Consider the following 23915-nt stretch of genomic DNA (forward strand, 5'->3'; position numbering starts at 1 on the left):
TCTTTTTTGTAGAATATCATTTTCTGTTTATACTTTTTCATTTTGTTCGGTGAGTAGTATTCTTTACAAACTTACTGTTTTTGATGCTCAAATTGTCGCAGATTTTCTCCAGTGGGAGCCAACCCCTCTGTGTTTTCTTTCACATGTCCTCCTAAGCCTGGGCTCACTTTGCTTTCTGGCTCATATTTGCTTTGCTAAACGCCTTGCTTCTGGCTTCTCTGAGGCAGCCCTTACTGATTCAGGTAATGGCCTGATTCAGCCATTTCTTCAAGGTGCCTGAAGAGACTAGATTTTATGAAAGGAGTGGTATTTAGAATTGAAGATAGGGATTCCAGGTGTGCTCATTACTACTGCTGTGTCATTGCTCTTAGGCCCTTTCAGTGAGCAGAGTTAGGAAGTATATTTCCTTAATTTATATTACAGGAACTGGGAAGATGACATGGATAGTAGAGGTTAAGAGATACTATGACCATAGTATCTCTGTGGTGTTCCATTTAAGGACTAAAGATATAGTGTCATTATCACTTAAGCTTGTTAGAATATTTTTGTTAAAATTCACCGAGCTATTTTTAATGATAATTTTATGTCTACGCTTTGCAGACACTGTGGCTATCAGGTCAGACAATATCCTTAAAATCACATCAGCATGTATCTAGCTGCAGAAACCAAATTCCATTTTAATTCTGAGGTTTCAGTTTACTGGAAGAATCCTGGGCAGTTCATATATGTCTGTTGAAATCTTGGGAATTAGAAAAAGCATGGTGATTAGAGACAATTTCTGAAAATTAGAATCAGTGAGAATGTTTTCCATAAGCCAAATGAACATGCATAGAACTTGGGAAAACATACAGGAGTGGATTACTTTAGTATTTATTTAAATGAAAATTATTCAAAGTGAGTGTAACACTTTAAAAGGGTTCTAACAAATGATACATTATCAATACTTAGCATATAATATGTGACAGGAAAGGTGGGGAGCAGCTCTGGAATTTAGTCTGATTCTATAAGAGATTACTGCAAAATAGCAAAATAGCAAAATAGCAAAAGATCACTGCAAGATCACTTTTTAGAAGCCACAAGTTTACATCATGGATTTTCCTGTTACTTGAGTTTAAAATGCTCGTGTTTGTTTCTCTAATTCTCTCACCTTCATTGGGTGAGCTTATTGGCTTCTGCCCCTGCAACCCCATTCATTCACCTTTGAGTGCTGCCTGTATTTGTAAACATACAGGTTCAGAAATTGTAGACATACACTACTGACCAGCATGTCCTAACATCTCCATTTTTCCAGGCCACAGAGAATGGTAGAGAAGCTAAGGCTTGTTGTGAGGGGCAAGTCATTGATAGCTCTGATGAAATCCTGCCATCCTTTATGACAGGATTCCAAACCCAGAGTGCTGAGCAATAGGTACAAGTTTTTGGAGGTCTGAAAACTAGCTGCCTAGTTTCCAAATTACAGGGTTTTGACTTCGTGTGATGCACTCACAGCTCTTCTGGAGGAGAGAAGAGAAACATAGCTCATTATATGAAAAACATTTGCAAATGCTGAAGAGCCAAAGAGTCTTTGTGAGTGACCCAGATATTGGCAATTAATTAGTTGATGCACTAAAGCATTGAGATGTAGCTATTTCCCGAGGCAGGGATGCCAATGTAGTTGATCTCTTGTGTGGGCAAGAAAAAAATAGGCCATTTTATTTAGTGTGTCATTTTCAGTTGCATGACCTGTGACAGGAGTATGTTTCACTTGGTCATGATGAAATCTATACCATCCTTTAAAAATAAGGATTTTTTTAAATGAAGGTAGAGAATGACCAACAAATGCAGATTTATAGCTTTAGATTTTGCCAAATCTTGATTTCCGAATTTGCTATTTTTCAATGTCTGTTATTATTCTGAATTACAATGCAAACTCTCCTTATTTTTCAAAAAAAAATGTTTACTCTTTATCCCATGTGGAGTGGTTCACCCTTCAGAGAGGTCAGTCAGGGGTTCTTTTTATTTTTTTGACAAAATTAGCTCTTACTGTGTCTACTAGTTTGCTTGAATTCACCTCCTTGCTGGAGCAGCACCTACTATGTGGATGATTTGTACAAGAGCATCCTGTGCATGTGAGCCTGGCAGTTTTCCATGCTGAGACTTTGGCTGCTGCCAGTCTAGTTCAATGAAGTAGGTATCCCCTTTCATTAGTTGCCAAGTCCATATTCCTTTCTGGGGCTACATGGAGGCTGCTCCTCCTGGTTGTCTCTGCTTCCACAGAGTCCTGAAGAAACTTTGTCAGGAGTTTGGGAAGGGATTTGTTATACCACCTGGCTGTCAGCTCCTGAGTGCTAATGTGTGCTGCTGCCTTTAAGAGCTGCACAGAGGCAGGGCCAGAACTAAACCCAGTTCTCCCAGTTCCACTAACTCTGTGCTATTGAATCACATTTACTGAAAATTTGTTGCATGTCAAATTTTTAATCTAAGCACGTTATACCCAAGAACTCATTTAACCCAGAACTACTGTAGGAGGTCCATATTATTATTATCACCGTTGGCAAATGAAAAACTTCAGGAGTAGAAAGATTAGGTTAACTTGAAACAGTTACAAAACGATGGGACTTGTATGCAGATCCAAGCAATCTGACTTTAGAGCATCATCAATCTCAACAGCACACACACACAGAGAGAGAGAGAGAGAGAGAGAGGGAGAGACACACACACTCACACACGCAAGCACACAAGCTCTGCACACTTAGATTCCACTTCTGGCAGCTGATATGCAATAAAATCAGTAGCTGAGGGCTAAGTGAAACCCCATACCGTCATCTCCAGCAAATAACACTTCCGCTTCCCATTGCTGGGTGGTGCTCCTGTAACCATCACTCAGAGATGCTCTCTCTGGGTCAACTCCTGCAGTTGGACTTCCAGTGAAAACCATTGCTTTTGGACTTGAAAACATATCAATGGTTGACATTTTATAAACCTAGCAATGTGTAAAGGTAGTTGAAAATTTAATGAAACCCTGTTGTGATGCCTTATGAAAAGGGAGAATTTTGTTAGATAATTATCTTGCCTTCATTTCTTCTGATATTCAAAATATCAGATATTTTGATATCTGATTGGTATAACGCAAGGTCTGGCTATAATTTGTCTGTGGTTACACTTCTTCTCTGCTGGCAGCTATATGTATTTGTCATCACTGCTTCCTATTTGGTAGACTTTCTTGAGCAATTATTTATCATTTAACATGGTATGCTTTCTCCCCAGTGGGTGTTACTAAGCCAAGTTTCTTTTTATTAATAAGTAATATTTTAATAATGTGTTAGATATATTAATGTATCAAAATGATTAACATAAACTTCAGATTAATACACATTTACCCAAGCGTGAGATGCCGTTCTAGCCACTTATCAGAAAAACATTATGAGCTATCAGGTTAGAATCGTATTTGATTCAGTAGAAAAGGAGGAAATTCGAAAAAGAAATAGCCCCTGTGGAATTTTCATCTTATTATTAGTAACTAATTTTTCACTTCTAAATAATTGATGCCAAGATTAATCAAGAATAATCATAAATAAATAGTTTTCATAAATAAAGTCTACCCTATGAAAATAGTTTCAGTCCCTTAGGAAATGACAAACTGTACTTCCCTATAAATGCTCAGTAATGGCCTACTTACACTCTATTATGTTTGACTTCTAAGTGCTATTAGGAGTTTCTTTTACATTCTTTTCATTAAGGTAAAAATGGCCATTAAAACAAGTTTTTAAAGGGTCACTTAAAAATATTTGCCATTTGAGAAATAGAATGAACTCGCTAAACATGTCCCTGAAGTGCTGCACCAAGCTGTGTTGAAGGGGGGAGCTTTTGAATTCATAAAATTCTGCTTTTCAAGCCTAGTGTTCAATAAAAGCTTTTCTGTGTTTTTTTACAGGTATGTGGCCAGTTGGATAGACAGAAGGCGGCATCAATCAGAGAAGGCCAATTTAACTATTCTTTTCGATAAATACGTTCCGGCATGCTTAGATAAGCTGAGAACAAGCTTTAAGACTGTTACTTCAATCCCAGAGAACAGCCTGGTGCAGGTTTGTCTTCATTTAGACCCTTTGATATTCTGGGCCTGATGTGGTATGGCTTAGTCAAGACAGTAGAAGTATTTGCTTGCTCAGGACGCTAGAAAGATTTCTGGAGTTGTTAGATTGCTTCCACCCTCCTCTGTAGCCCCCATGTTCCCTAATGCTGTTTGTAAACCTCCATCACAAACCTGTCCCATTCAATTATCATTTGGAATTGTGGCCTGATTCTTTCACAGGATTGTGAACTAGAAGGCCTCAAGCTATGTTTTGTGTTCCCCAGAGATTGACACAGTTCCCTGCACACAGTGGGGCTAAGTATGTGTTCACTGAATCATTGTACTTCTCTTAAGTGTATTCAAATAGAGGAAAGACAAAGTTGTAACTCCCTTATTTCTCTATCTCCTATGCAGCTGGCCCAGAAAAGGTCCTCGCTTAGTTTCATGAATAAAATAAAGCCACACAGTTAAAGGTGTTAGCCAGTGGATAAAATAAAGCTTCTGAACTCTATCCTATGGTTGCCACCACCCATAGACACCCCTCTCTCTTTATTTTCTCCCTCTCCCCAAAAATACTTTTAAAGTCAGGTCATTCTACATGGAGAATCCATAATATCCCTGGGACACTTTTTTTTTTTTTTTCTGATCTTCATAGTGAGGCAGCTGGTAAGTGTGAGAGGTATATATGTTATGTTGTCATGGAAACAAATGAAAATAATACACAGCACACAGAAATGAAGGTTGTGATCTTAATCTCAGCATGAGAAAAAACTATCCCCACCTTTTATAAGTATAAAACTCCACAAAAGGTTTACAATTAGAACCTTGTATTTTTTCCTATAGGAGCAAAATCGGTTTCTAATTACTTTGTTACCATTAAGTTACTATGTTACCAAATTTGTTTGAAGCTAAATTAGACATAGTCACAAGCATAATAAGAAGAGAAAGTTCAGGTTTTTGGATAATTCACACACCAATTAAGTAAACGATAGTCTCCAACAGTAATTATCTGAGGTATAATTTATTTCTGAAAGCAGGTCTGAATTTATTCATAATGAATTAATTATGTGGTTAGCCTAATTAGACTTCCTCTGGTGTAATACTTGCAAAAAAGCATGATCGTATTCTTTCTCGAGTTGACTTGTGTGTTTGTGTGATTCTCTGTGGTGTGAACTTTTTCATTCAAGTCATGTGAAAATAGGTCAGTAGGAATTAATATGACTTTTGCTCTCATTTCTCCCATTTATAGGATTCAGAATAGCATTTTGTCCTTAGTTTCTCTGAAGTTGTTTTTATAATCTCTTTTCTGTGTTTACTTATAAGGACCAAATTTGAGACACAAATGGATATAAAAGAGAATAGTTTGAAATGGCTGCTTTAGCTTACTCTTTTCAACTGTCAGTGTTGCTTCCTATTTTAAGTAGGTCTGCCCACAGTGGGCATCCCCAACCCCACAGTGAGGAAATGTATCACAAGTGCTCCAGACCTAGCACATTAGGCACAGGGGAGACACTGAGTACATTTTGTTGCATGACTGGACGTGTGAAAACTTGCAGCCATGTGTCCTTTAACAAGGACACATTTTTTCCTAAGAAATGCGTCATCAAGTTATTTCATCATGCAGAGGCCAGAGTATAATCACACAACCCTAGCTGGGAGAGTCACTGCACACCTCGGCTAGTATGGGTCATCGTGTGCTGTCTCTCCCTGTGTTGCCTGTCATTGTCCAAATGCCTTTATGTGGTCTGTCACCTGTGCCGCAGACCAAGTGCTCCTGAGTTTTTGAGCCATTACTCATGTGGGTGCCTGTGGGGGCTGCACAGAACTTGAGGCTCCTGTGAACTTAAGATAGATGGAAAAATGTCTGCTCCAAGCTTTGAAGGAAATGAATCTGGGAGGCAGGGAAGGGAGTTGACATGGGTATATCAGGACTGGGCAGTGGAGGACAGTCTGAGGGTAGACTCAGGAACCTTTTATAAGCTCACATACTGACAGACGGCCCTGGCTGGGATGCCTGAAACCATGGGGTTTTCGGGAACAGATGGCCTGGGAGGCCTGTAGTGTGACACCCACAGAAAAGTCCTGTAGTGCCGGGCCATGCCCCAGTGCACTGGCCCTGGAGTATTTGAAAATGAAACTTCTCTTTGACCATACTCAAAAGTGAAGACCACTTTGACAGTCTCAAAACCCTCCTCTACCTTCCCCCAGTACTTGAAGAAAAGTATGTACTCTGTTTTCTAGTACATGAAGCGTCTTTGCCTTAAGTTTGGTAAGGTATATTAACTTTTTCAGAAAAATGCCCCAAAGTATGCTTAATTTCCTACAGTTTCTTCAAAATGTTTTTCAATCATTATGTTTGGAAAAGTGGAAACATGTGAGTTATCAGTGTTCAGATCACTGGATAACGCTGCATTGAGACCTTGTAGTCTTTTTTGTTACGGTTTTTGCAGTTCCTTAGACCAACATGGCTTCTTAGAAATCACAAAGCCTCAGAGTTTTCCATGATTTTTATTGATAACAAATCAGTGAATTCTGTTAGAAAATTGTATTAAATTGGCAAGCATAGCACAATTTAAAATAATAGAAATCGAGAGAAGATTAAAAAATAACAAATGCTCAACTCTTTTAATTGAAAGTATTTCCCAATTATTTCCAGGACCCATTTTCCAAGTCTCCATGAATTTCCCCTACCTTTCCTGGCAAAGAGGAAAAGATGTGCACACAATTCTTAGTCCCTTTGTTGAGTATATATGATAGTGGTAAAAATATATTTCTGTCACTAATAATTAGGAGAAGGGTATCATGAGTTTTGAGGTTCTGTGGCAATGCTATTGATGGTGATTTTTGTGCTTTAGAGAGCTCATCTATTCTTATTTCACACTAGAAAGCCCTTAGCAGCAACCTCAACTCCTTATTACTGAGCTGAACCGATGGCCCTGAAGATGGGGTGTATTTTGAGCCAACAAAGCATATTCCCATTTCACCTGGAGTGTGTGAAAAACAAGGTCCTGAATTTCTTCTAAGGTTAATTTAGGATGGTATCCCAAAAAATGCCAGACTAAGGCTTCCAGCCTGACTTTCTATATTTATGACACCAGACAGGAGAAATAGGAGCTCAAACACTAAAGGAAAGAGGGTTATATTAATATCCAATGAGCAGCAAAGAATTAAATAAATGTCTTTCCATTCAGTGGAATCCTGTGCATTCATTCCTCATGATATTATAAGAGTCACACTGATGGGGACAGATGTCTTGAGTTTGTTTTTAAATGGCTATAGAATACTATGTATAATAAAAACCCCCCCTTTAAAAAAAGAGCCTTGATAGATACCCATTTTTCTTTTTGATTTTATATATTTCTAATTATTACAGTGATTATTAATTGGAAAATTTAAGATTTGATTTGAGTTTTTATAAATACTTTATTTCCTATAAGATCAGTTTGATTCAAAGTGGCAAAAAGTGTTTGCCAGCAAACATGAGGCAGTAATTTTTGTGTCTGCCAATGTAGTATATCACAGAGTTAGGGAAAATTACATGCTCTTTTAAGGATAAAGTACATTTGTTAAAAAAAAAAAATCTATTGAACATAGTCTACTGTTTAAAAAAATGTTGCCCTAAATGAATGGCTGTTTCTTTTCCTTAGACTATTTGTGCTCTTTTGGAATGCTTGTTGACTCCTGAAAATGTACCTTCTGACAGCCCGAAAGAAGTTTATGAAGTGTATTTTGTCTTTGCTTGTATCTGGGCATTTGGTGGCACTCTGCTACAAGATCAGGTATGTTTAGCAATAGTTTATGGAGTTGGTTTTTTTCTTAAGATTTATTTATGCGTATAAGAGCTGGGGTGCAGGCCAGAGATACATGGGGTGAGAGGATTCACTAGAGACAGAGTGGGAAACAGAACAGGCAGATGTACTGAAATACACTGCTGAGAGGAGCAGCTGGTGAGACAGGAGAGGTCTGCTGTGCCATGTGGGTAGCTCCCTGGCTGGGGATCGAACTCATGCTGCAGTGGCTGCAGATAGCTTCATAGTGCACCACCAGGGAGGCCCCCTATAGAGTCAGCTTTCTTTGAGTGGGAAATATCATGTGATTCCATTGGTTTTGTGTATTATCACAAGCCTATCCTATCTGCTATATATTTTCCTAAGCCTGTACATTTTCTCAAAAAGTTCCTCCAACTGATAGAGCTAAATTTGACTGATGATGCCAGATCATAGCCTTCCACTCTTTACCTTCTGAGAGAGGCTCTGTGTGTCCTGCTCCCTTAGCAATGCAGGTGGTGAGCTATTCCCAAGTGTACTCACACTTGCTGTGCCTGAGACGCCGCTCTCCATGTGCTTACCCCCAAAATTTTCTATACTTTATTCTCCTCAGTGACACATTCCTCCCAGCAGCTCTGGTTTAAAACCTTTGGAGACATCACTCTTACTTGTAAGTCCCATGGTTTTCAGGTTCTTTCAGCGTAATCTTCTCCCTCTTCTCGGTCCCTGCTGCCTTCATTCTAGAGAGTCTCATCTTTAGATTGCCCTGGGCGATCATAATGTCTTTGCTCAGGCTGCTGTAACAAAATACCATGCTGGGTGGCTTAAATAGCAGAAATTTATTTTCTCTCATTTCTGGAAGCCCAAAGTCCAAGATCAAGCTGCCAGCAGGGTCAAGTTTGGCCCTTGTCCTATCTTGCAGATGGCTGCCCTTTTGCAGTGACCTCAGAGAGCAGGAAGAGAGAGACATGAACAACTATGGTGTCCCTTCTAGGGCCCTCATCCTGCCTTCAAAGCCTAACACCCAAGATCTCAGCTAAACAATTACCTCCCCAGGGCTTTATTGCCATAGGCCATCACAATGGGGATTAGGCATCAGCATATGAATGGGGTGGATCCAATTCAGTCCATAGCATTGGTTTCCCACCTCTAGCCTCTTAACCTCTAATCAATCAGTCTCACCCATGATCCCCAGAGTAATTCATTAACCAACCAGGACCCATTCCTTTCCACTGGTCTTTACTTTGGCTTAAAGTGAAGCTATCATGTCTGCACATTCGTGTCTTAGCCCATTTGTGGATTCTGTGAATTCTTTTGAGCAAACTCTTGAGAAAAGAACTTGAACAAGTACATGCGCCCGCACGTGTGCACACACACACGCACGCACACATACTCTGCTTAGACTTGCCAAAGTACAAAGTGGGAGTTTTTTAACTTTAGAAATTCGTGCAAATTTCTAAGTCTTATATCTACCATATACCTCTCTATATAGATTTTCCATTGTTTATAGTAATTTTTCATTGTTATCTTTATAGTAATTACTTAATCTCATTGTGCAGATTAAGTGAAGCTCAGAGAGAGATCTAACTTGACCAAAGTTGCACTGACAGGAAATGACACAAGGATTCTTATCCACATTCATTGTCTCCACACCTATGGTGTCTCCCAACTTCTTGAGACCATAGTATTTGCACAGATGCCACTGAATCTTTGCATTAAAATTAGATGGCACACATTTCTTGAGCTTCCCTAAGTGTTTGAAGATATAAACAGGGATTTACACAGGAAGGCATCACAGCCAAGAGTGACCCACATTTCCCTCGGTTTACTGGCTGCAGGTCCTAAAATACATGTTTGTGCTAACCTGTGGGCAGTTCCACTTCTTGTTTCTAGGTTACCACAAATCATACCTATAAATAAATTTGGTGTTCACATGGCATCCTAGATTTTATTTCAACCCTTCTCAGAAGCCAGTTTTTCTCCTGTAATTTCCAAGTGCTTCTAAAGAACTGCCTATGTAAGAATCAAGCATCGTTGTTGGGTGGCTTCATGTGGTTTTCCTTGAAGGCACAGTTTACAACGTGTGCATTTCTCATTCACAGAGGCCACATGCAGAATCTCCCACCCCCATGTTTTTTTTGTTTTTCTTCTTCCCCTTGTTTGTTATTCACAGAGTTTTTCTTTTTCAGGACTATAAAGCCAGGTAAAATTGTATGAGGAAAATGGACAGCTGGGATCCTTCTATTCCCAGTCATAGCCCTCACATTCCTATCAGCTGATCCTCTTTCTGTCTTCACAATTTGCAAACATGGAAACCTCCTACCCAGTTGTCTAAGCCAAAAGTTGGGTGTCACACTGGGACCTTTCTCTCCCAGGTGCTCTCTAAGTAACTTTCGATGTCATTGTCATCAAGTTTTTGAAAATTCTCTAGGAAACATTCATGAGAGAACTATGAAGAGAATGAATATGGAGTGTGCACATGAGTAAAGCAGGCAACACAAGAAATATTGTTAGAATAGCCTTTTGTCTACCCAACGAGTTTGAGTACCTGCAGTCTATCAGGGAATGTTTTTAGGGCTTTCCCCAGGTGATCTCATGAATCTTCAACCAAAAAATAAAACATGCCTGGACATGTACAACTATTCTCCTTTTATAAATAAGGAATTTAAGGTTTGATAAGGCCTGCTTGAGACCAGACAGCTAACAGATACCTGAGCCAGGTTCAAACTGCTGCACTCTGACTCAGAACCTGAGTTCTCAATCCAGATGATTGCTGACAACTTCCAACACAGGCCTCCTGTCTGCTTTCACTAAACCAAGGAGGTTATCTGTCATTATCACTCTTCACCAAGCATCTGAAGTCACCTCTTCACTGGTCTTTCTGCTTCTTCACTTGTTCCATAATCTGTTTTTCACTCAGTAACCCAGTGTGGCTTTTTTCAAATTGTCATTTGAAATATATGATAAACTTCAGAGTTTAAGTTACTTTATTGCATTCCTGTTGCCTGTAAGATAAAAAGTTTTAGTGCTATTTCTGAGGCTCTGGCTCTGACTCCCTTTCCCTGCTTCTTCCCCTGTCACTCCCTCCCCCCTGCTCCCCCACCTCCTGGCCACCATCAAGAAAACTGCACCAGCAGGGTCCTTGCCTATACTGGCCTCTTCCTGCTTTCCAGAATTATCCCCACCCCCTTCCAATAAGTACCTGTTTTCAAAGATGGCTTTCCTGTATGTCCAGTTAAAATAGATTTATTCCCATCATTCTCACAACACGCTTTGCTTTCGAGGCACCTGTTTATCTCTGCATTACTGGCTTAACCAGCGCTTCCACTGTGCTTCCCCTGTGTCCACCGCTGTCTTCCCCATAAACTCAGTGAGGGCAGAAACTCTGGGTTCTCTTTCCCACTGTAGAATAAATGGATTTTAATTGAGTGAAATAATGAATCAAAGATTTGTCACCAAAATATTTGCTGATGTAGTGCTTAAGTAAAACAGATTTTGATGTCAGGTAGAAGTCATTGATATTCTGCCTACAGAGAATGGTTCCAGATAAATATTTCTGAACTAACTTTAAGACTAGCTTTATAAGCATCCTTTGCCACCAGTCTGAAAATAACTTAAATGGTGCTAATGTCCAGAGTGCATGAGTGGTAGTGTGTAGGGTAAGCAGTCAGCTGGGGCTAAAGGTGGTGGAACAGGCACTCCCTGCTGGGGCTGATCCCTACTCTGGGCCTGGATTATTGCTTGCCTCCAGCCATCCAAAATGTCTCTCCTCATGTGTGTCCTCAACTAGTACACAAAGTGGGTCACAGGCCAAGGACATAGAACCTGAAAGTAAAAGTAGGTTTAAGTTTTCCTTTGGCAAAGAATGGCAATTAACATCCCAGATAAGTATGAGTTTGCAGGATGCAGTGGACACACAATTTTTGGAGTTTACCAAACTCATTAGGCCAGGTCATCCTGTGAATATAGGGAGGGCCTGTTACTTTCTGTACACAGTTGTTATTTCCCCTCATCTATTTTCCATATTCTGGTCTCGCAGCAAGGGACTTGTACCTTTCACTTTATAAAAGAAGCACTTTCTGCTGTGCAGAGCCTGTTCTTGCCCCCATCATCCTCTCCAGAGGAGATGGGCTTCCCGCCTACATTACTCCTTACGCCCTGGTAGAAAACGAAGGCCCAGCATGTCTTCATACTTTTATCCCTAGTGGCAGGGTGTCCTGGATTTAGAATTTCAAGGTCAACAATATTTCAATAGCAATTTGAAGGAAGTAGGGTTATCAGCTGTTTGCTTTTCAGAGGGCATTTATAAAAACAAATGATTATCATCATCATGGTTTTATAAAGGAAAAGGTATTATAACACCAGAGCATCCAAAAGTGCAATAAGCTCAAAATAAACAGTATTTAAATCAAACTTTGCCTTTTTTTAAAAGGCACTCCATTGTTCTGATTTTTCTCCTTTTACTGTGAATTTATACAAACAATGGTAGAACTCAGTGCCAGTGTTTGTATCTAGCATGCTAATTTGCATGACAGCTCATTGTTAAATTGAATAACCCAGGGGTAATTTAAAATTCATCTAGCCTTACCTTATTTTTTATGTTACTAATTATTCCAGAAAATTTGTACCTGATGGGTATATTACAGTTGCAGCTTTCTACTTCTCTGATAGCAGTGTTTGTTAACTTATTTCTGCTTACTTTTCCTGGGTTTGTTACTAAATCCCATTTGTAATTATGACTGTGTATGCTGACAACTGTATGTGATGAGCAGGATTAGAAGGGGCTTTTTATGTTTCCAAAATTGCTTTTTAAGTCTTCAATAAGGATTGCTCTTATTCTTCTTAGCTTTCTGGTTATCAAGCTGAATTCAGCCGGTGGTGGCATAAGGAGATGAAAGCAGTGAAGTTTCCATCCCAGGGAACAATCTTTGATTATTATCTGGACCACAAAACTAAGAAATTCTTGCCTTGGACTGATAAAATTCCAAAATTTACTATGGATCCAGATGTACCTCTGCAGGTAGGTGGTTGAGAACAGTAATTTTCAAGCCAGAGTGTGCTGGTTTGAGGCCCCTCCCTCCTTTTTTATTTTGCAAATTACTTCTTCTTGATGGATAAATAATTGTGTTGATTCACTAAGCATGGAAAACATTTCCTGGAAGAGAAGAATCACAGTTATAGGAATGATTAGTAAGGTGGCTATTATATGTCTGGAAACCTCTTTTTTTTAAACTTATTGCTGTGCTAATAGTTTTCTTTATATTTTCTGAGAAACTTTGTGAGTTTCATGGCAATTGGAAGCATATTCCTGTTCTTTGATTTTTATTTCTGACCTTATTGTAATTTCTTAGCACTTTCATATACACTTTTGCCTTTACCCCACAAAGCATAATATGAATTTGTTTAGTCTCTTCATGTTTCAGATTGACATGGTACTGACAAAATCTAAATGAGTCTTTCTCTCTCTCTTTTTTAGTTTCTCTTCTTGAGTTGTCCTTCTATATTTCTCTATGTCAAATTATTCTTTAATCATCTTATTCTGCCTTATTCCATCCTCCTTTTTATTATATTTCTTTCTCAAAATCATTTAATTCATTTTAGAACTGCTTATTTCAAGTAGTGCTCTGTGAGTAGGACATAAGTGGTTTCTAACTCATTAATTGGGAGACAGCTAGTGTCAATGAGAGAAAACCCTAGGTAGAGTCATGTCCTGCAGCTGGCTTCCCAAACTAGGTGACTTAAAGAACAGAACTGTATCAACTCACACATCTGGAGGCCAGAAGTTCAAAATCAAGGTGTCAACAGGCTTGACAAAGAGTGAATCTGTTTCATGCCTCTCACCTAATGTCTGCTGGATTGGGGGAACTCTTGGTGTTCATTTGTGGCACTATAACTCCAGTCTTCACATGGCGTTTTCCCCTAAAATCTCCTTTGCTATAAAGAGAGCAGTCATTTTGTAACAGGGGAAAACTCTGCTTGCATCACTGCACTGCCATAACAAGGCATCATAGACTGGGTGTTTCAACATTAGAAATGTCTTTTCCCATAGTTGTGAAGGCTGAAAGTTCAGGACCAAAATGGCAACAGGGGTGGTTTCCCCTGAGACCTTGTTCCTTGGCTTGCAGATCTGCCTTTCACAGTCCCTCACCTGGTCTTTCCTCCATGCACATGCATCTGTGGACACACTGTGTCCAAATATCCTCCTTTTATCCCATATTTATCAGAGTGGGTTAGGACCTACTCTGTCAGTGTCATTTTAACTTTATCACCCCTTTAGAGACCCAATCTCCAAATACAGTCACATTTCTGAGGCACTAGGGTTAGGGCTTCCACATGAATTTGAGAAGAATAAAATTCAATCCATAACACCTAGCAGAAAGGAAGCTTTCAGAAAGGAAGCCCTGAGAGTGTCCCTGAATCAAAACAAAGTTTAAGAATAAATGTTTCTAATGGAATGATCATCCTGAATCACCTATTAAATACTCAGTAGTATTCAGTATAAGCCATCCAAGTAGGGAAGAATTTTATCCATTACAGAATTTTCCTTATGAGCAACATGAGACTCATCTGAAGTTTACCCCTTTTTTAACTTGGCCATAAAGGAATACACAGAAATGTTGGCTCTGAGTCATTGTGCAGGATCTATTCCTATGTGTTCACATCTACTACCCCTTGTCCTGTCTTATATTTTAGTCTTTATTCTCCAAGTCTGATTTCTATTTCTATTTATCCTTCATTTAATTATATTGCTGTAAGCTACCTCAAATTCTTTGTGCAAAAATGTTGTAGGTAAGGGCCTCCCTGGTGGCTCAAGGGGTTAAGACACAACCAGTGAAGCTGTCCACAGCCACTGCAGCACCAGTTTAATCCCCAGCCAGGGAGATGACCCACATGGCACAGCAGACCTCTCCTGTCTCACCCGCTGCTCCCCTCAGCAGTGTATTTCAGTAGATCTGCCTGTTCTGTTCCCCACTCTGTCTCTGGTGAATCCTCTCACCCCCCCACACCTCTGGCCTGTACCCCAGTTCTTGTATGCATAAGTAAATAAATATTTTTTTAAAAATGTAGTAGGTGGGCCTCCCTGGTGGCGCAGTGGTTGAGCACTGGGTTGCGAAGCTGCCTGCAGCCTCTGCAGCACCGGTTTGATCCCCGGCTGCTCCCTGGCCACCGGAGGAGGGTCCTACATGGTGTGCAGACCTCTCCTGCCGCCCGCTGCTCCCCTCAGCGGTGTACTTTGGTGCTTCTGCCTGCTCTACTCCCCGCTCTGGCTCTGGTGAATTCTCTCACCCTCCCGCGCTTCTGACTGTACCCAGTGCTTGAATAAGTAAATAAACAAACAAACAAATAAATAAATCTTTTAAAAAATGTAGTAGGTAAATAAATAACCAATAAGTACAAAATTTTCATAACAAAACAGTACACAATATCTTTCAAATGTCCTTTCTACATGGGAATGTTCCACAAAAATTAAAGTCACTGTTTTGCCCTGAACTGATCTCTTGCTATGCTGAGCTCCAATGTGGATTATGCCCTTGTCATTTACCAGACAAAGGTTTTGATACCAATTTTCCTTTGTGCAACCTGACTTTGCAAATATTTGGTCAGCCCTAAAGAGTGATGGACAGTTTCTTAAACGTCTACCTAACCCATGGTTGGACAGGGTCTACCCTTGTAGGGAAACTTGAATGCTGGTACTTAGATGGGAAAAAATAAACCTGTTGCTTATGCTGTAACACTTTGAGGGAACTACCCAGTTGCTCTCCTTAAGCTGTGAAATCTGAACTCTGTCAGTTCAACATCCATCTCCCCAATGGATGTTGATTGAACTAAGGCTTCTTTGGGTCTCAATTCTAAAGGTACTGTGTGATATCCTCATTTAGGATATTACCTCCCTGGTGGCGCAGTGGGTTGTGTGCAGTGCTGTGAAGCTGTCCACAGCCTCTGCTAGCTGGTTCGATTCCTGGCCAGCCAGAGAGATTCCTACAAGGCGCAGCAGACCTCTCCTGCTGCTCCCCTCAGCAGTGCTGTCAGTCTGTCTGCCTGTTCTGCTCCCCAATCTGTCTCTGGTGAATCCTTTCACCCTCCCGCGCATCTGGCCCATACCCCAGCTATTGTATAAATAAACAATAAATCTAAAAAAACAAACAGAAATTACTCTTATATGATTAAATGAAGGCACTTACGTTCATCAAGGCTGTGTATATTATGTAGATAAAATTAAAAAAAAATAAAGTTACTGTGTTGGATCAGACATAAAATTTTGGAATGCCTGTCTCTCTGACTTCTATCTCATTCTCCCCTCCATTCCACCCTCCTCCAGAGAGTTCTGGTTCCCACATCAGAGACAACTCGTCTTAGGTACTTCACAGAGTTGTTGCTGAAGAGAGGACAGCCACTAATGCTGGTAGGAAATGCTGGGGTAGGAAAAACAGTCTTTGTCGGTGATGCGCTAGCAAGTCTCCCTGAGGGTTACATCGTGTCCCGCGTGCCTTTCAACTACTACACAACATCTGCAGTTCTGCAACGTAAGTGTTTCTCCAGTTTGTATTCAGAAATGAGATCAGAAACTCTTAAGTTTTTTTAAATTTTTTTATTAATTTTTATTTTTATATCATTGTTCATTTTTAAACAACACTTGCTTCCCCCTACCCTCTCAGGTGTAGTCCCCATAGAGTTTCCTTCCCCAATGCACCCGTGCACAGTCACCTCAGTCCCCTGTGCTCCTCCCTCCCTCCCTCTGATTCCTCTCCCCTTCCCCTGTAGTATGTCTCTGATTTATAATTGTCTGAAACTGTTAAGATTTTTATGCTTTCTAGGCTTTAGACATTTTGATTAGGTCTCAAACGAATTGTTACTTATCACTGTTTTTGGTAGTATACTTTGCTAAATATTGTGATTTCTACTTTTAATCATTTATCACCTCATTTAGGATATTACTGTTCAGAATAGCAAGAATTTACATCAGCCATGTTTATTGCTTCCCTCTACACCATTTGGTTACCTTTAATCAGGTCAGTGGAACCCTTATATCACAGGAAAAGGGCTCGGGTTGCTTTCTTAGGTAAGGTAAACATTTATTAAGACTACATTGATGAAATGATAGGCCATGAGCTATTAATTCTTAGAAGAATGGGGAGACTAATTTTCTTTTTTTTTTAAATAAATTTTATTTTTATATTCCCCATACAATTGCAACACCCTTATTTAGACCCCAATTCCTCCCCTCCCCGCCCCTCACCCTCCATAGAGTGTCTCTGGTTCATAGTTGTTTGTTGATTTTGATTTTCACTTTCTTATAGTTATTCATTTTCCTGGTCCCTTGTTTAAGTTTTCTAGATTCCTGCTATGAGTGAGACCATCCGGTATTTTTCTTTTTCTTTCTGGCTTATTTCACTGAGCATGATCCCTTCCAGCTCCATCCATGTTGCTGCAAATTGCATGTGTTTATCTTTTTTGAATGCTGAGTAATATTCCATGGTGTATATGTACCACATCTCCTTGATCCAGTCATCTGTTTTTGGGCATTTGGGTTGTTTCCAAAGCTTAGCTATTGTAAACAGTGCTGCTATAAACATAGGGGTGCAGGTGCTCTTTGGAATTGATGTTTCTGTGTCCTTTGGGTAAATACCTAGGAGTGGAATTGCTGGATCATATGGAAGCTCTATGTTTAGTAGGTCCAGAAATCTCCACACAGCTCTCCATAGTGGTTGGACCAATTTGCACTCCCACCAAGAGTGCAGGAGAGTTCCTTTTTCTCCACATCCTCGCCAACATTTGTTGTTGCTAGTTTTTTTAATATGTGCCATTCTCACTGGTGTAAGATGGTATCTCATGGTGGTTTTGATTTACATTTCCCTGATTACAAGTGATGTTGAACATTTTTTCATATGCATTTTGGCCATTTGCATTTCCTCTTCAGAGAAGTTTCTTTTTAGCTCTTCTGCCCATTTTTTGACAGGATTATTTTCTTTGTTGTTGAGTCTCATCAGCTCTTTGTAGATTTTTGTGATCAGTCCTTTATCATTAGTGTTGTGTGCAAAAATGTTCTCCCAGTCGGTGGGGTTTCTCTTTGTTTTTGTTATTGTCTCTTTTGCTGTGCAGAAGCTCTTTAATTTGAGGTAGTCCCAGCTGTTTATCTTTGCCTTCACTATCACTGCTTTGGGTGATGTGTCTGTAAAGATGTCTTTGATGTGCATATCACGTAGTGTTTCGCCTATATTTCCTTCTATGTATTTTATGGTTTCAGGTCTTATGTCTAGTTCTTTAATCCATTTTGAGTTGGTTGTTGTGTATGGTGTGAGGTAGTAGTTAAGCTTCATTCTTTTGCATGTAGCAACCCAATTTTCCCAGCACCATTTATTGAACAAACTTTCTTTGCTCCAATGCATATTCTTTGCTCCTTTGTCAAAGATTAGTTGACTATAAATCTGTGGGTTTATTTCTGGATTTTCTATTCAATTCCTTTGGTCTGTGTGTCTGTTCTTGTTCCAATACCATGCAGTTTTGATGATTATGGCTTTGTAGTATAGTTTGAAGTCTGGGAGTATGATGCCTCCATTCCCTTCTTTTTTTTCAGGAGAGCTTTGGTTATTCGGGGTTTTTGGTGATTCCATATGAGTCTCATCAATAATTGTTCTATTTCTTTAAAGAATGACATTGAAATTTTGATTGGAATAGCATTGAATCTGTATATTGCTTTTGGTTGGATGGCCATTTTAATAATGTTTATTCTTCCAATCCATGAGCAGGAGATGTCTTTCCATTTCTTTGTGTCTTCTTCTATTTCTTTTAACAGAGTTTTATAGTTTTCTTTGTATAGGTCCTTTACCTCTTTTGTTAGATTTATTCCCAAGTATTTGATTTTTTTTTTGTTTCGATAATAAAAGAGATGGTTTTTTTGATTTCTTCTTCTTCAGATTTATTGTTTATGTATAGGAAGGCTACTGACTTTTGCATGTTGATTTTGTATCCTGCCACTTTACTGAACTGATTGATGAGTTGAATTAGTTTTTCTGTGGAGTTTTTGGGGTTCTCTATGTATATTTCATATCATCTGCAAATAGTGATAGTTTGACTTCTTCTTTTCCTATTTGGATTCCTTGTATGTCTTTCTCTTGTCTTATTGCTCTGGCCAGGACTTCCAGTATGATATTGAAAAGCAGTGGTGAGAGTGGACATCCTTGTCTTATTCCAGATCTTAATGGAAATGCTTTCAGCTTTCCACCATTGAGAATGATACTGGCTGTTGGCTTATCATATATGGCCTTTATGATGTTGAGGTATGTTCCTTTTATCCCAAGAATTTCAAGGGCTTTTATCATGAATGGGTGTTGCACTTTGTCAAAAGCTTTCTCAGCCTCTATTGATATTGTCATATGGTTTTCGTATTTCTTTTTGTTGATGTGTTGGATAACGTTGATTGATTTTCGGATGTTGAATCCTTGTGTCCCTGGCATGAATCCTACTTGGTAGTGGTGAATTATCTTATGGATACATGGTTGAATTCTGGTAGCTAAAATTTTATTGAGGATTTTTTGCATCAGTGTTCATTAGGGAGATTGGCCTGTAGTTTTCCTTTTTTGTGTTGTCCTTGTTCGGTTTTGGTATTAGTGTAATGTTGGCTTCATAGAACGTGTTTGGTATTATCCCTTCCTTCTCAATTTTTTGGAAGAGTTTGTGAAGGATAGGCACTAATTCGTCTCTGAATGTTTGGTAGAATTCATTTGTAAATCCATCAGGTCCTGGGCTTTTGTTTTTGGGGAGGTTTTTGATTACCATTTCAATTTTGCCGCCTGTAATTGTTCTGTTTAGGTGTTCTATTTCTTCTTTATCTAGCTTTGGGTGATTGTAGAGTTGTAGGAATTTGTCCATCTCCTCTAGATGGTTGAACTTGTTTCCATATAACTGTTCATATAGTTACTGATTATTCTTTTTATTTCTGCTGTGTCTGTTGTGATTTCTCCTCTTTCATTTGTGATCCTGTTTATTTGTGCTTTCTCCCTTTTTTCTTTTGTGAGCCTAGCTAGGGGTTTGTCTATTTTATTGATTTTTTTCAAAGAACCAGCTCTTGGTTTCATTGATCTTTTGGATTGTTTTTTTAGTTTCAATTTCATTTATTTCTGCTTTGGTTTTTATTATTTCTTCTACTGGTTTTGGGTTTTTTTTTGTTGTTCTTTTTCTAGATCTTTGAGCTTCAAGATTAGGTTGTTTCTTTTAGTTCTTTCTTGTTTCTTGATGTGAGCCTGTATTGCTATATATTTTCCTCTTATTACTGCTTTTGCTGCATCCCATACATTTAGGAAATTGGTGTCCTCCTTGTCCTTCAATTCAAAGAATTTTTTAATTTCTTCTTTGATCTCCTCATTAGTCCAGTGGTCTTCCAGTAGTGTGGTTTCCAATCTCCATGAGGTGGGAGAGTTCCTTGCCTTCTTTTTATTGTTTATTTCTAGTTTGATGCCTTCATGGTCAGAAAAGATGGTTGATATGATTTCAATCTTGGTATATCTGTTGATGTTTGTCTTGTGTTCCAGCATGTGATCGATCCTGGAGTATGATCAATGTGCACTTGAGAAAAATGTTTACTCCGTTTTTTTTTGGGTTTAGTGTTCTATAGATGTCTTTAAGCCCAAGCGCTCTAGATCCTTATTTAGAGCTTTAGTGTCTTTACTTATTTTTTTGTCTCATTGATCTATCCATTGTTGATAGTGGTGTGTTGAAGTCTCCCACTATGTATGTGTTTTCTCTGATGTCTGTTTTCAGAGATGACAATAGTTGTCTGATATATTTTGGTGCTCCTTCGTTTGGTGAGTATATGTTAATGAGTGTTATTTCTTCTTGAAGTATTGTCCCCTTGATCATAATGTAGTGACCGTTGGGGTCTCTTTTTATCTTTTGAGTTTGAAATCTGTTTTATCTAATATAAGTATAGCTGTTCCTGCTTTCTTTTTTGGTCCATTTGCTTGTAGGATTGCTTTCCATCCTTTAACTTTGAGTCTATTTTTATCTTTTGTAGCTGAATGTGTTTCCTGGAGACAGCAAAAGGTTGGGTTTTGTTTCTTAATCCAGGCTGCAACTCTGTGTCTTTTTATTGAAGAGTTTAGTCCATTTACATTTAGAGTTAATATTGATATGTTAGCATCTGTATTTGCCATTGTGTTTGTCTTTCCTTTTATTTTATTTATTTATTCTTTTAATAACTTTTTTTTGGCCTTTTGTTGTTATTCGTCCCTCTGGGGTTCTGGCTTTAGGACTCCTTGTAGTATTTTTTGGAGTGGGGGTTTAGTCATAATGAAATTCCAGAGTTTCTGTTTGTCTGGGAAGGTCCTTATTCTTTCTTCACAGAGGAAGGAGAGCTTTGCGGGATAGAGTATTCTTGGTTGGCATCTGTTTTCTTGGAGTCTGTTGACTATGTTCCTCCACTCTCAAGGGACTAATTTTCAACTGTTGAATACATATATCACTGTAATCAAAAGAACATGACAGATTTGGAGCCATTCCCAGTGTTAGGATGGGCAAGGCAAATAGACATGGGGAGTAGAGGAGAAATACTGGTGGTGCAACAGGTTGAGTGCCATGCTGTGAAGCTGCCCACAGCCTCTGCAGTGCAGGTTTGATTCCCGGTCAGCCAGGGAGATACCCACATGGCGTGGCAGACCTCTCCTGCCTCACCTGCTGCTCCCCTCAGCAGTGTCTTTGGTCTGTCTGCCTGTTCTGCTCCCCACTCTGTCTCTGGTGAATCCTCTCACCCTCCTGCACCTCTGACCTGTATCCCAGTTCTTGTATAAATAAATAAAATATTTTTTTAAAAAAAGAGCTGATAATTGGGAGGTTTCTCACTCTGACCAGCGGAGTAATGAAGTTATACTCTGGGGAAGGGAGGGGCAGCAAAAACTATTGTCCAGTTTATTAAACCTGTTGAATTGCCCTGAATGTGGCTTCTGTGCAGTGTGCATGGCCATGTGCTGCTGCTATTATTTTCTTAATTTTATTGGTGGAGATTAATAGTATGTTTTCTTGCTGGCATCAGTAACTCAACCAAGAGTGATTTTTCTCAATGCTCTTTCTTAATCAAGTTTCTCTTCCAAAGTTATCTGGGCTTGTGAAAAAATGTAACTTCACATATGCCCAGGATAGTGTCTACATACTTGTCCTCTTGTCCTTCTGCTCTCTGATGACCAAATAAGAGAGGTGTGGGCAACCCCTTGAGCTGTTTGTAGACTCTTCTGCAGGGGTCTTCAAGGAGGGAGACTGGGAGTTGGTCATGTGCTGGAGTGGGTTTAGGGGAGGAAAGACAATGGCAATGTCTCAGATCTGATGGCCAGTGTGATGACAAGTTACAGACATGTATCTACAGAAAAGGAGAGGTCAGGTGCCCCCCTGGGGATAAGAGGGATATTGACTGGAGAGCATGACAGCTAGGAAGGTAACCAGCAACAAGTCTCTAACTTGGAAAGAGGTGATACTGAAGCCATAGAGTGGTTGAATGGATAGAAAATGAGAAATAGGATTAAGGACAGGTTTACCTTTTATTTGTTATTGGTAGATGGAATTGATTTTTTGTTTCAGGAATTCTTGAGAAACCTCTAGAGAAAAAGGCTGGTCATAACTATGGCCCAGGAGGAAATAAAAAATTGGTTTATTTTATTGATGATATGAATATGCCTGCAGTGGACTCATATGGCACTGTTCAGCCCCACACACTTGTTCGGCAGCATATTGATTATGGACACTGGTAAGCGAATCTCTATACTTCATTTTCTGCTGAAATCTGATTATTGTTATTACTAATAAACACTTAAAATGGAATTACCCCAATTTATTCATTTGAAGAGCATTTTCTATAATAGCTTTTGAGTTTGCTTTCATTCACTTTTCATCATCCTAAATGGAATTGTTTCACTTTGTATCTTGGAAGAATGGAATTGAAAGATTCATCAAAACATAATCTGCTCAAATCATGTCTTCTTTAAGCATTAACTCACAGATGCTGATGAAAAGCTTGACCTTACCCTGGGGGGAATACCTATTCATAGTACTCGGGTATTGCAGTCTGCAATCCCTGCTTAACTCCAGGGAGAACCTGCAGCCTTGCTGTAGGTATTTCTCACCAGTAATAGTTATGTGAGAATCAATAAGCAGTAAGATGTATTGACTCAGCTCTTGATCTTAATTTGAGTATCAAAGGAGCTATGGAGCCTTCAGTTTTCTGAGCTTCAGTGTTTATGTCTCTCAACATGACAGAGCGATTGTAAAGATCAGAAACAATTTGTAATGACGCCCTTTGTGAACTGGTGAATTTTGCTAGATTGTCCTCTCCAGTTGGATTTCAGGTTCTTTTTTTCTCCCTCCCAGGTATGATAGACAGAAGGTGATGCTCAAGGAAGTCCACAATTGTCAGTATGTTGCCTGCATGAATCCCATGGCGGGCAGTTTCACAGTCAATCCCAGACTACAGGTGGGGTACTGAGTACTGCCTCTTCCCAAACAACCTCTAAATCTAACACTCAAACATTGTGCATTGCCTCTTGGTGCTTTCACAAATTAGGGTGTCTAATGGACATTTAGTTAAGCATGTAAGCTTTTTAAAAAGTTGACAGACTTTTTAAAAGACCAGTTAACAGAGTTCCCTCGTAGTCCCTCACTCCAACTCACTGTGCCAGTTGTAGACATATTGTGGTAGTGTGGTGCATTTGTTACACTTGATAAGCCAATGTTGATATATTGCTAACATAGTTATTAAAGTCTAGAATTTACATTAGGGTTAATTCTTTGTGTTGTGTATCCTATGGATTTTGGGAAATGCATGACAAGAACTCACCATTCAAGTTTCATACGGAGTAGTTTCACTGTCCTAAAAATACCCTGTTTTACTACATACTCACTCCTTCCTTCTGAATCCCTGGCAGCCACTGATCCTTTCACTGTCTTCATAGTTTTTCTTTTTCCAGAATGTCATATAGTTGGAATCATGTAGTAGCGTTTGCAAATTGGCTTCTTTCACTTAGCTTAAATGTGCATTTTATGAATCCTTCATGTCTTTTCATGGTTTGGTAGCTCGTTTCTTTTGATAACTGAATAATCATTGTATAGATGCACCA

The 23915-nt window shown here is 39.3% G+C and overlaps 1 protein-coding gene across 1 annotated transcript in view; it reads left to right on the forward strand.

The window, feature by feature from the left end:
• The window catches only part of DNAH11 (dynein axonemal heavy chain 11), a gene marked incomplete at its 5' end in the record, with an annotated part of 290362 nt that overhangs the window by 133143 nt on the left and 133304 nt on the right, over positions 1-23915 (forward strand). The window contains 6 exons of the mRNA XM_084230443.1: positions 3914-4064; positions 7699-7830; positions 12665-12838; positions 16139-16343; positions 22384-22549; positions 23170-23272. Coding sequence (XP_084086569.1) covers positions 3914-4064; positions 7699-7830; positions 12665-12838; positions 16139-16343; positions 22384-22549; positions 23170-23272 — 931 coding nt within the window. The remainder of the gene's footprint in view (positions 1-3913; positions 4065-7698; positions 7831-12664; positions 12839-16138; positions 16344-22383; positions 22550-23169; positions 23273-23915) is intronic.

This window comes from Talpa europaea (assembly GCF_964194135.1).
Source record: "Talpa europaea genome assembly, chromosome: 3".
NCBI classification, from domain to species: Eukaryota; Metazoa; Chordata; class Mammalia; order Eulipotyphla; family Talpidae; genus Talpa; species Talpa europaea.